This window comes from Sesamum indicum, linkage group LG8 (genome assembly GCF_026168435.1).
Source record: "Sesamum indicum cultivar Baizhima isolate 11 linkage group LG8, ASM2616843v1, whole genome shotgun sequence".
Taxonomy (NCBI): domain Eukaryota; kingdom Viridiplantae; phylum Streptophyta; class Magnoliopsida; order Lamiales; family Pedaliaceae; genus Sesamum; species Sesamum indicum.
The window spans coordinates 28,701,871-28,715,148 of record NC_142664.1 but is presented as its reverse complement, the minus strand read 5'-3'; the positions used below and the strand labels follow the sequence as shown (position 1 = coordinate 28,715,148).

At 37.6% G+C, this 13,278-nt stretch overlaps 2 protein-coding genes across 9 annotated transcripts; both read right to left on the bottom strand.

Annotated features, from left to right (window-relative positions):
- Positions 1–1,595: 1,595 nt before the first annotated feature.
- Positions 1,596–5,124, bottom strand: LOC105169254 (dicarboxylate transporter 2.1, chloroplastic). The gene is made up of 4 exons (XM_011089619.3): positions 4,155–5,124; positions 3,115–3,428; positions 2,223–2,671; positions 1,596–2,022 (listed from the first exon to the last, which is right to left on the bottom strand). The coding sequence occupies exons 1-4, from the start codon at positions 4,962–4,964 to the stop codon at positions 1,907–1,909; spliced, it is 1,689 nt and encodes a 562-aa protein (XP_011087921.1). The 5' UTR covers positions 4,965–5,124; the 3' UTR covers positions 1,596–1,906.
- A 693-nt stretch (positions 5,125–5,817) lies between these two features.
- MCM9 (minichromosome maintenance 9) lies at positions 5,818–13,043 on the bottom strand. 8 transcript variants are annotated; one of them, XM_020695711.2, is made up of 20 exons: positions 12,821–13,042; positions 12,605–12,707; positions 12,314–12,413; positions 12,057–12,195; positions 11,531–11,597; positions 10,715–10,880; positions 10,412–10,511; positions 10,146–10,243; positions 9,993–10,058; positions 9,733–9,825; positions 9,381–9,497; positions 9,181–9,253; positions 8,567–8,633; positions 8,078–8,159; positions 7,762–7,883; positions 7,646–7,661; positions 7,101–7,190; positions 6,964–7,011; positions 6,740–6,892; positions 5,818–6,154 (listed from the first exon to the last, which is right to left on the bottom strand). In XM_020695711.2, the coding sequence occupies exons 1-20, from the start codon at positions 12,952–12,954 to the stop codon at positions 6,075–6,077; spliced, it is 1,914 nt and encodes a 637-aa protein (XP_020551370.1). In that variant the 5' UTR covers positions 12,955–13,042; the 3' UTR covers positions 5,818–6,074. The 8 variants fall into 8 exon arrangements, 6 of the variants coding, with proteins under 6 accessions (XP_020551370.1, XP_011087918.1, XP_020551368.1 ...); XM_011089616.3 differs by having other exon boundaries at positions 7,101–7,210; positions 7,594–7,661; positions 12,821–13,040; XM_020695709.2 differs by lacking the exon at positions 9,993–10,058 and having other exon boundaries at positions 7,101–7,210; positions 7,594–7,661; positions 12,821–13,041.
- Between the last annotated feature and the right edge of the window lie 235 nt (positions 13,044–13,278).

Sequence of the window (13,278 nt, the reverse complement as noted above, 5' to 3'; positions counted from 1 at the left end):
TTGAATATTGAATATTGAATTTTGTATGGTCATCAAAATATGACATATAGCATATGAATTTGTGTGCATAGCAGGGATCTCAAACTAGTATTAGAAATATTAAAAAACACACATGACATACTTTGAGTAATCATCCAATAGAATTGAGGAACAGATGATGATAGATATGGGAAATCGTGTCCGTCCACGTTCCTATTAAATGAAATGAAAGGCGACAAGGAAGGAAAAGTGTAGAAATGGGGCAGGCAACAATTGGTAATACTGTAGCTAAAGCCAACCCCACAAGGACTATAGAATAATTCACGCATCTCCATCCACTTTTTCTGCTGCTGTCTATGTTTGACCCTTTGGATCCATCCCAATTCCCAACCCCAATTCTTGACGCCTCTTTTCTGTCTTCATCTCTTACATCATTATCATCTCACCAAATCCAACTCTTAACCAAATTAACATTCCTCTTTTCTTCTTTTTGTTTGGCATAAAAGGGTATAAACTTCTTTTTATTAAGTTTCATTTGATTTATTTTGATACTGAAATGTTTATTGTGATGTAGCACTGCTTGAATAACTATTGATTAAAAAGAAAAAGTAAGGTAGCAAAGATTGGTTGTAGATTTTAGAAATTGTATTATCATAGGGTAAATTATGTTTTTGGTCTTTATATAGTCACTTATTGATATAGTCAAGATAGGTGTTAAAATTAACAAGAGTTGGAAAATACAATCGTGTTGCATTATACAATTAGATCGTGCAACACACAGAAAATAAATATAAAATTTACATGATCAAATCGTATCATAAAACAGGAATATAGAAGAGGCCAATTCTCAGCAGCGGCATGTGATCTTACAAGTTGAGAATAGAATATTATATGCACGCGATAAGACATTTTCGTAAAGTTTCACGTGGTCGACTATTATGGTTTAAGAAATCAAATTATCTAGAGCCAAAGAGATGATGATGATGATTTTGGTGAAGATAAGCTTGGTCTTGTATAACAACTAATTGTATGCAAAAGCTTTTATAAGAAGTTTTATATAGGTGGGTCTCTCTGTTTCCATCAATAATTTAAACAAGTCCAAACTTTGAATTGTCATATATAAGTATGCTTGACTTCACACATACTAACCACCCCCCTACGCCCTATGTATTGCTTACTGAAGAAACCTCAACAAGGAGAAAAACAAATGCATAATTGCATGCCACCTATATATAATTCACCTCATTTATATACTCCAAAAATTATTTAACACCATTTTGCAATAAGACCTTATTCATTTTAATTGGATCGGATATCCCAACTTATCTGACCCGGCCAGCCATTTAGCTACAAAAGGCCGGCCTGAGCCCCAAATTAGTTGGGCCGGTCTCATATTGCAATGGACGTGAAGGATTTAAAATCCCAACAGGCCCACAAGATGGGGAGAAATTCAAATTAGTCCACAATTCAATAACAATTATGGAAAGTGCCAGGCAAAAAATGTTACGGGTATTTTGCAAAATTCAAATCAGTACACAATTCAACGGGGCCGAAAAGATATGGACTCACTCTAGTCCGGATCTCAAAGTCATGAAAAGACAGAGGAAGGAGGTAGATATGGTAAGGGAACTTTGTAAATGCAACTTCAGTTCATGTCATCATCGATGATAACAAATAGAAGCAAAGATACAGAGTGTGTGCCAAGAAACACAATTACGCATTTCTTTCTTGTTTGTCCCAGAAAGAATCATTTCTTCACCAAAATTTGGGCAAGTAAGTTAGACTCGACAAATTCTGGAAAACAGCTCAACCTAAGTTGTCAGCTCAACTTTAACTGCTTCCACGTATGTTTCTCTGGGTTCCGTTATCAAAATGAAGAGCAACATGTATCGGAGTACCAAAACTTTACTTACATGAATGTTTTAAGTTAATACAGCCCCAAGAACTTCCACCAGAATGTCCCAACAACTCCCCAAATCACAGCATTGATGAGAGCCATAAGAAACCCGAACTTGAAGACATCTGGAAGATCTATGTAACCAGCTGTTATCACAATCAAAGAAACAATAGTCAGCCACAGATTAAACAACAGTCACCATTCAGATAGAGAACAATGGCATCTAACAAAAGATTTTTATAAGAACATGGACAAAAGCGAGAGGACGAAAAGAAACAGAATTTGGTGCTGGAGTATGATTTGAAAGAGACATAAAAAAGATATCACGCCCAGAAAGTAGTCATACCTCCGAAGTATACAGCAGCCTGGCCACTGCTATAATGCGTCAAAGCACCAAATAGATTGGTATTGTATGCGAGAGCTAATGCAGCTAGCACACCAGGCACTCCTGCTGCCAAATGCATAGCTAGAAATGCAGAGTATAATGCTCCCACATGGCCCGTTTGACTTGCAAATAAATAGTGAATCAAGAAATAAGAGGCTTGAAGTAGGCCAAAGGCAGCAGGCCAGCTCAATGATAATGACTGCAAAGATTTGGCCACGCAATTAGACATCCAGCTTACAATGCCAAGGTTTGTCAACTGGCCAGCCATGCCAACTAGAACAGCAAACCATGCCAAAGTATCCCACGCGGATTTCTCACTTAAGCAATCATCCCAATCTAGCACTCCTAATAACAAGAGTATTGACAACCCAAGCATGGCAGCAACAACACTAGGAACACCAAGAGCATCTCTGCATAAAGATCATTTTGTATCAATGGGGAGTACATAAGAAAATCTTTGAACAAGCATTACAAGGTTAACTATTATTAGCAAGAACGGTTAGGGTCCAGAAAAATGATATAGTATTATAACATGTTAATCAATTTCAGGCAAAGTAAAGGAATAATTGGTGCAAATATATAATCTAAGAATGCCACCACTCCATGTGTTTCTAAAATCTAAAGCAAATGTACAATCTAAGAATGTCATCCACATTCCACTCCAAGTGTTTCTAAAGCAGATATGATGAGTCAAATAACTCTATTCTTATGAGAGAGCCAAGGAAATGAGAATGTGGTCTGCATTTATTTCAATTTTAGTGAAGAGGTTGAGAAATTAATTTCACTTCTTATAGTCCGCCCACTTCTTGGTACAGAAAAGCATGATTGAACTATTTCACAAAATTATACGTACCCGAAAACCCACAAAGTAACTGCAAGAAGCATCGTACCAATCATAATCCATTCATTTTTTGTCACAGGACCCATAATATCCAACTTCTTTGCAGCCATGGCAGGGGCATCTGGTGTATCTTTGGTTTCAGGAGGATAAAGTTTATACAAGATCAACGGCGTAGCTAGAAGAGAGACAAAAGCAGGTAAACTTGCAGCCTTGAACCAAGAAATCCATGGGTTTGAAATTACGACCCCAAGTTCCTCAGCTAACTTGAGACAAAGCAGATTTTGAGCTGCAGCAGTTAGGAAAAGACCACTAGAGTTACCAGCACACTGTTATGACATTCAAAAGGTCATGCATGAGTAACAGGGAGACAAGTTATAGGCCAGTTGCATGAAATTAGATAATGCATCGACAAAGAAACACTGCTTATGTGGAGTGTAATAATCAAATTTATGGAAAAAGATTAATCATTTGATGCATTTTCATAAGCATGGACATAAAGGCTCAAAGGATGCTATTGCCTAAGGAACCTGCCAATAAATGCCTAAGTGGACACTACATCGAAAGTAACCATATTTGTTACAGACTGAAGACTTTAAGTTGGGCATTGAACATTGAAAATGAAATCCTCATATTTTGTGCTTCCCTGATTATGAAAATCCAACTTCAAATAAATAATTGAATCACATGGTAAATTGATACGATGCAACACAAACCAGTCCTGATCTGACCATCCAACGAAGCACAAAAAATTGACAGATTCAAAATGGAGAATAAATTGATGGATTCAAATCAGAAAAAGGAGATTAGAGTACAGAAAACAGAAAAGACTTGACACTAAAGGAACATCAGTTTAGCTTTTTCTTCAGACTTCAAAAATGAACTGCCGTAAATTTATATACCAAAACCAAGCATCAATCTTTATCGTCACACAACAACTCAGCAATCAAATTGCAGAGTTTTACACTTCCAAGACAGTAACATGATCCTCTCCAAAAGAAAAAAGAAAGGAAAAAAAATTCAATCATCAGTTCATCAAAATGCCAGCAACAAACCTGGAACTGAGACTGCACTAGATAAGACCCAAGCTTCTTCTTGGAGGGGTCACCCGGCTTACTCCCTGCTGACAATGATAACGACTTAATAATTGGCAAGAAAACACCTCCTGCCCTGGCAGTGGTGCTCGGCATTGCTGGCGCTATCAATGCCTCACTCAAAGTCAATCCGTAAGACAATCCGAGAGTACTTTTCCCCATCCACTTGACGAAATACGTAGCAATTCTATCCCCCAAGCCCGTCTTCACGAAACCCCGGGCAAAGAAAAAGGAGATGACAATCAACCAAATAACTTCATTCGTGAACGCCGAGAAGGCGGAGGTAAAGGTGAGTGTTTTAGTGACAATAGAGGTGGTGAGACCGAGAAAGGCCCACGCGCCGACCGGGAGGGGGCTGAGAACGAGGCCGGCGATGGTTGAGAGGAAAATGGAGAGCAATTGCCAGGCTTGAGGGGTGACTTCGGGGGGTTTGGGGACGAAGAAGCGGACGAGGATTCCTATGGCAATTGAGATGAGTAAAGGGATGGGTTTGGCGCCTTGTGGTGGAGGAGGAGGAGGAGATGGGGGTTTCGATTCAGTGGGGGCGGGAGTACCGGAGGAGGCTGAGGGAATGATGATGGGGTTTCTCGGGGTGGTTTTGGGGAGGGGGCGGAAGAGGGAGAGGTTGGTGGGGTGGCGGAGGAAAGGGAGTTTGTGGGAGGAGAGAGAAATGAGGGGAGGAAGATGGGGGGAGGAAATGTAGGGGCGGCGAGGGCGGAGGGAGAGGCGAGAGAAAGAGGGAGTAGGGGAGTGGAGGACGATACTCTCCATGAATGATTGGGAGTGAAGTGAAGAAGGAAAAGTGGGAATTCAGATCAAGGAAGAAGATGGAGGAGTATGTGTTGTAAGTGTGAGAGAGAGAGAGAGGTGAGGCGGAAATCACAAAGATGGGAAAGAACAAACAACCACCACAGAGAGGAACGTTACCACTTTTTCTCTTATATGTTTGTTTTGGCATATTATATATGATATGATGCCATGCCATTGTCTGTTTTCTGTTTTCTGTTTCTTTCTTTCTTTTATTTTTTTAGAAATAAATTGAATTTTTTAATATTATATCATTCATTTTATTTAATTTTAAAACTTAATTCAATAAATGAGAAAAAAAGTTGTTGTGAGGTGAATTCAACCTTACTTGGCTTAGCTTCTTTTTCCAATTTTGACAAAGTATGATTTTTTATTTAACTCAAAAATGTAAATTGTACCATAAGGATTAGTGAGAGTTTGATGTAAATTCAGATTCAAATATTCCAAACTTTCTTATCAAAATGTGATTTACCAATTAAGGAAGACAGATTTGGATAGTTGTGTGGATTCTATCATTTGTAAGTGGATTTTATTTCTTGTCACAACAAGTGGATTTTATTTGGTGAACTAATTTCTTAAAATGCGACTTCCCTGTAACTTATCTGGATTAGAAGGATAGAAAAGATGGACTCCGGAGCCCACAACTTGAAGCATAAAAGCCTAAATGGAAAATTGGAAAATACAAAGTTGTGAGCATGGATCCACAGATTTTGCATCAGCTCAAGTTCTCATCTCTTCCTTTCCTTGAACGTACCCGTAGGGGGGAGAACGTACAAGACATTTTCTTGGATGCAGTCTGGGTACTTTGAGAATCATATTATCGAACAAATAAATATTGGCAACACATCAGTGTGAGAGCATAATCAATATTTTTCAAATTTCTCGAGAATAACTAATCAACATCGTAGAACCAATCTATTTGTGAGCCAGATGCTCAGAGTGGGGTTGCAGATGGAGAAGTTATTAGCTTTCCCATGCAAACATACAGGAGAAGACCCCTGCATGGCAAGTTGGTGAGAGCAACGGTCAGCAGCAGATTCTAGGAAGCACTACGTCAATGAGCTTGTGTTTCCTTCACCCTTCAGTGATATTTATCACCAGAAAATCGTCGATGCAGCTCAGCTTCTCAAGGATCAACTTTTCTTGCTTGGCATCTATCCGATTTTCAGTCGGGAAACAAGACTTTGAAGCAAATGGAAATTTTAGTAAAGCATTGAGAAGCAACTGTAGTACTGAAGAGGATTTGCTCTTCATCATCTAATTACGCCCATAGTCGCAGATTTGCTGTCCAAGATATGAGCGCAGATAGTAGGCACAGCCCTGCTTTACCTCATTCCAAATTAGTGCAAATAAACCGACCAAACATAAACCAGGATACTCAGAGTTAACAGAGTGGTTTAGCCATTAAAAGGTGCTCTACTTCTCCATCAAACTTTATTCATATCATTCCTATATATGTGCTTCTTGCATGCTGGAAAATAAAATAGTACACACACTTAGACAGCATACATGCACGGAAAAGACATGCTACTAATGCAATGTATATCAGCCTATAATTCTGCTACTTTACTGTGAAGAGGGAAGTTCTGCTTGAGTGTGCCTGTGACAAAACCTAAAAGCCTAATAAATTTAGAATATATAAGATTTATATCTCAGAACGTGTATGTTATTTGCAATATTTCATTTTGTTCAAGGAATTTTTGTATGAATTTGGAAGTACAGAAAGATGTGAAGGATACATTCTTGATCAGGGTTGTCTGTGAAATTGGAGTGCAATGCATTCCCCACACTGTCCACAATCGCTGATGTAGTCATGGATGATTCAATACATAATATGGCAGTGATAGCATCCAACCGAGTGACCTCATTTCTGAACATCAGCCTTGCGTGTGCTACACCGCATTGACAAGTTTGAGGAATGGAAGCAAAAGATTGGAAATGGATATTATATCGAGAATTTTACCTTGAGCAAGGCGTATCAGACTTTCCAGCATGCGAACCGTTGTCCTTGCTGTGACACTATTTTAGTCAAACAAATAATTCAAGAAAGAGAATGGTCATACTACAAAATAACCTTTGTGGTGGTTGTATATGCAAAACCTGCATTTTGAGTGGCTGATCTTCTTTGGAGTTGATAATAGCTTGATATAACCTTTTCAGCCTCCTTTGTAAGGACTGGTTTGAAGTATCCTTTCACAAAATGAATATACCTGATCATTAAGTGAGCTCTATTATCATGTCATAATGTGATATGAACAATGAAACACTCACTTTTGTTGACACCTAAAGCACTTCTTTTTTGTGACTGGGTTGACAATCATAAAACAGCTCTTCAAGTACTTTTTCAAGTAACACATGATTGTTTATATGATGTTAAGAAGATGAATAATCAGCAAAAGAAAATTAGTTTTGAACACATTATATGAAAAAGAGAAAGGGAAAAGAAGAAGATAAAAGTGATGCTGATGATATAATACCATGTTACTAAATCCACTCTAGATGTAAATTAAACATAGTAGTTTATTATTTACTAATGATGGAAGTAGGATATCACAGCCATGTAGAAACAGATCAACAGAAATTAGTATCTTACCTTCTAAGCATGGTAAGAGACCAAATGTCATTTAAATTATCATCATGATTACCTTTGCGCTCTTCTGCCTGCAAATAAAGTGAAGGAAGACATACGCAATTTTGAATGGGTGATTAATTGCTTAGTGATGTAGTTGAATTCTGTCAACCTTACTCTTGCAATTATTACCTCAGAGAGAATGTGAGTTGAAACAACTGCATCCCACTGTGGATTTTTTGTATCTAAGAGGACGAGTACTATATCAAATCTGCTTAGTAAGGGTCCAGAAAGTGTGGTGTTGACAGACAGAGCTAGGACAGGTTAAGGAGTGAAGACAGATAACTCGAAGGAGCGAAGTCAGTTCACAGTTCTTTCATTCAGCTAAAGAAGCTCTCAAAGGACTCCACAAATGGAAATATAGTGAGCTGGGAGCAGAAGCCCTCCAGCATATCTAATGCACCAAAAAATGAGATTATTTCTCTAAAGACCATTCAGAGAAGGATACGTTGATCTGGGTCATACTGTCCCTTTGGATTTGTTGCACCAAAAACAATTGTTCTTGTGCTGAGAGTTGTTACAAGACCAGCCTAAAGATTTAAGAACAATTAAAAAGTCAAGCAAGTATAATAGCCTTATACAATTGCTTGAAATATGACTTTTTATATAACTAGTAAAAGTTAAAATGTTTTCTCTCCAGTTGGGAACAAACAAAGTTATACAGATATTTACTGGCCAGAGAGTACTTTTGTCGAATATGCAGCACAACAATCATTAGAACATGCAGTCATATCGCACTTGAACGAATATGATTTCAGAAGAAAAACAAGGTAAATAGATATTACAGAACTTTGGCTTGTGAAGGTTGCATGCATCATCATATAATATTACATCAACCATAATAGAGGTAAGCCTTCAAATATAAAAGCAAGAGGGGAAACCACAACCAGATATCACAAAAATACTTTACAGAAACCAGCAAAGTTTTGAAATATACCTTGGCTACACTAATTGTTTGTTGCTCCATAGCTTCATGAATTGTAGCTCTATCATGTTCCCTCATGCTATCAGAAAATTGTCAGTAATACACCTCTTAACCATACATATCTTGCAGGCCAAGAAGATAATTAGCAAAATGGAGCTTATATTGTGCATATTATATATAAATCCATGAATATCGTAAAATGGAAAAGCGGTTCTGTGTTGTTGCTGAAAATGATAGGACTGTGGTTTCTTTGGAGAAAATAACATTCTTTGATGTGAGGCAAATAGTTTACTGGCTACTTTCATTGTTCCAGAATTCTATGCAGTGATCCAAGGCAGCACAGCTAAATGTCATGTAGCATTATAGATGCAAACCCTCCAACAAAACAATATTGCATCAGAAGAATGCGCTCTACAGAGATAGAGCAAAGGAGAAACTTAACAGTAAAACCCCATTGGACTTTGTAAACCCATGTCTTCTGGAAATGGATGTTGTATTCAAAGAAATTATTTATTCCTTCTGCGCAAAACACCAATGTACATAAATTCTATTTCTCGCAAGCACATTATGTGAAATCACTAGCATGCCATAGCTAAAAGAAGGGAAAGCAAATTTATAGTTTGTACCTATCAAACTCATCAATACAACAAAGACCACCATCTGCCAGTACCAGGGCTCCAGCTTCCAGCATCCACTCCCCTGACAATAATTTTTAATATGCTTTCACATAAAGATGCAAATCAAAAATATTTTATGGGTAAAAAGATATTCCCCAGAAAGTCATTTGTTAGATGAACATGCAGAACAGCTATAAATGTTGTAGTACCTCCATCCTTGACTGCAGTGACGGTAAGTCCAGCACTAGTGCTCCCTAACCCAGTGGTAATTACTGATCTATTGCTTAATTTAGCAGCAAACTTCAGGAACTGAGACTTTCCAGTTCCTAGTTAAATCAAACAGGTTAAGCATGCAAGTCCAGAAAATTTACTTTACATGATGATATCCAAGCAGAATTCTATCAAGAACAAGAATGGAGTGGGATCCAAAAGTTCTAGAATGACATATTAACTTTCTACTTCACAATCACGGATAAAGAGGAGTGGTGACACAGAAGCTAAGCATATAACTTGGCATGACGCAAGAATTCACATTAACTAGTACCGAGTTCTTTATTTTACCAGGATCACCGACCAAAAGCAAATGAGACTCTCCTCGGACCTTTGTTCCAGAAGCATCAACATGTTGAACACCTCCAATAAGAGTTAGCGCAACTAAATCAAACAGAAACCTCATTAGGTCTAGTTAAACTTACTAGATCAAACCATGTAGTTATAAGCTATTTAAATTATTAAGTACTTGAAGAAGCAGATAAGTTTTCATCTTAAGATTGAACTTGAACAAATCAGCCAATTAATGGACAATCACAGAGTTGCATTACCTGCCAGTTTGACAGTAAAGAGTCCAAAAACCTGCGGGCAGATACCTCTAAGAATGGCATTTCTACCTAATACATTTCAGTAATAAATACAACACCATAAAAGTTTAAAGGGCACAGTAAAGGGGTACACTTGCTACTGTAATAATCTTTTACCTTTCAATGGAGTATCTTTGAAATCTGACCAGAACTGTTTAAATTTCATAATGATGTCCTCAGGGATATCGATATCTGACTTTAACTCGTTCATTCTCCTGAAGATAAGCAACCGTAGAAACAGTTATAAAATTGAGTAGAAGCTGCATTTGATAGGTTAACATGATTAAATTACGAAACTAATAAAGATAAGGTTGCATAAAGTATCATATTGTATTACAACGATAGAAAAAATTGGAGGAACAAAGAAGACCCAGATACATTACCTCACATAATTAGCAACTAATACAGGATCAAGGTCACAGCGTACATCCTTCATGTCTGAAGACCATTTAGCTGTCAGAACTCCAGTAACAATTACATCATCTGAAAGGGAAAAATAAGAAAAATGAATTACCCAATCTAATACAATGTACACCGGAAATGGATTAAATTTCATGCGTTTTATATAAAATGGAGGACTGTGCATGGTTCATTAATGAAGCACAGATGTGAAAGGAGATTTAGCAAGCAACGTGGTTGGTATCCCATGAGAAATAAACCTTTAAAGCAAGTTTGCTGCAACTTACCTCCAGCTTTAACTATGTCGACAAGATCATCCTTCAGAATGACAGGAATTGAACGAGGGATAGCTCCAACACCTAAAAGCTGTGTGCTTTCTTGAATTTTAATTTCCTGATAATCATGACATATCTTTTTGTCTTCTACAATCTGGAACCGTGTGCTTTCACAACTCTACACAGAGAAAAAAAAAAAAAAAAGGAAAAAGAAAAGGAGCAAGCTTGTATGATATAGCAAGCAATTTAGAGGCACAACAACAAATTTGCTAGCAGTAAGCATGCAAACGGAACTATCTTTCAAGCTTCAAGCTAAGATAAAGTAACCTCAAACTTGTGGAATTTTTGAAGCTTGAGGTGGCCCTAATACTCAATCTAGCAAGCTCAGGCACAAAAACAGTTCACTTGTGGGGCTCATTTTTTATTGTTTAAATATTATAGTAATTGCAATATATTATCACCATATTAATGCTAATATCTACATTTATGAGTACAAAGATAGTAGTTAAGCTTTAGGCTTGAGCTCCATCAAGAATCAGAAGGGTGTAGGTAAGTATTTCATGAGCATTCAGATGGATCATTTACACCCCTAATAGAAACATTCAAAACAAAAATAGCCAGTAGCAAACTTATGCATCTTAATTTCTGAGTTATTTCAGCTAGAGAAACAGCACAGCCACAGACATAAGATTCTTGTCGAGGACAAGAAACCTTGCATAAACCAAGTGCTTCTCCAGCTGCAGAGAAAAGGACTGGAAAAGACGTGGTAGTGTTCCTTCTATATCCTAGCGCATGTTTGATTACAAGAAGATGGACTTCAGAACAGACCTGGGAAGGACAGAATGTCGGTCTGGAGATGGAGTTTCTGGTTTCCACCTCTGGATATACTTTGAATCTACATGTAAAAATTTTGACTTAGTGGAATCTACACATGAACCACGTTCAAACTAATGTTTACAAGCTCTGAAGTATAAATCCATGCAAGGACTCAGCAAAATATCTATAATTATAGATAGAACTCTGAACCATGAATGCACAGAGTATAGTCATTGTAATAGATAAGAAAGCATAACTTATAACTTGTAAGCATCATGTGTAAAATCATAAAGAAAGTATGTCCATCTATATCATCTACGAACTCTCTGAATTGGACAATAAACATAATTTGCAACTACAGGATGCAAGTTTCTACAGATTCTCTTGATTTATTCCATACCCCCCACTTCTCAAAGAATATCTATTGTGATAGAAGGTTTGATATCAAATAACTTTCTTGCAATTCACAACAATTACTTCTTCTCAATGCTTAGTTTTCTAAAAGAAGCCAAGCATATGGAAAGCATGCAGATCGGACCTGTGTTTACACACTCGACACTCATAAATCTTCTGGCCTTCAATCATCTTGACTGCTCCAGACCTAATTACTGTGCCCTTCAGAGTGAGAAGGATCCCACGGTGCTTCACTCTCACCCTTCCAATACTCGGAAAAGTTTCTACTCATTCCCAAAACAAAGATAAACTCAAGAATATGAACATATAGAGAAAGATTTTCAAAGAAATGATGATTATTTAAAGAATCTAAAATATAATGAGCAGAAGCAAATAACCGACCCGGGCATTCAAGAGGAGAACCGCAGACATTAATCCGGACATGTACATAGGCTTTCACACTAGCATTTTCCATTTTCTTGAAATCCTCAAATATGACTTTCTACAGGTTCAGTTCAGGCAATACGCAAACAATGAGCTTCAAATCCTTATGGAACGATATTAGAAATAATGCGGTAGACCAAATAACAACATAGCATCTACAGACTATTGACGACCCAATACAGAATCACCATCTCAGCTAGTAATACAAACGTAGGAGGATGAATTCATGAAATACAACTGAAAAGAAACCTGAGCCCAGACAGCAGATTCATCGAAAAGGGGTAAATACTCCGTGGGCTGTGAGAAAATGAGGTGGGACAATGATGGATTATCATCCATCAACTCAGCAAAACTGTTCGAGAAGATAAACTCATCAAACAGTCACGTGAATTAGCACTAGCAACTCGTCCACATACATTGTAAGCACATGAAGTGCTTGAATTTCAACTGAGTGAGTAAACTTACTCAACATGGAGAGGATAGTGAAGCCGAGAATCAGAGGAAAGTATTATGCTTCGGAGTTGCCCCAAGTTATGCTTTATCAAGAATCCCGCCATTTCTTTGCCGCGCCCATCGTCGTTCTCCGTTGCCACTTCCATCCGTCCGTCCGAGAGTGGGAGAGAGAGACGGAGAGGGGCGCGGGGGTGTGTGTTTTGGCGGAAAGGGGGTATTTATTTGATTTTCTCAATATCAGGAGGTAAATGTTAAAAGTTAAAACAATATTAGTAAAATGCAAAATTATAAATCCTGAAAAAAAGTAATAATTTCATATACGCCCCCAAATAATTATTTAATTGGATTTATAGTACCACATTGCATTTAAAGAGGCGCCTCAATCAAATTCAAAATTTTTCAACCATTGTTACAATTAAAAAATAAAAAACAATTCCATAGTTGATCAACTAGAGTTCTAGTATGCAATA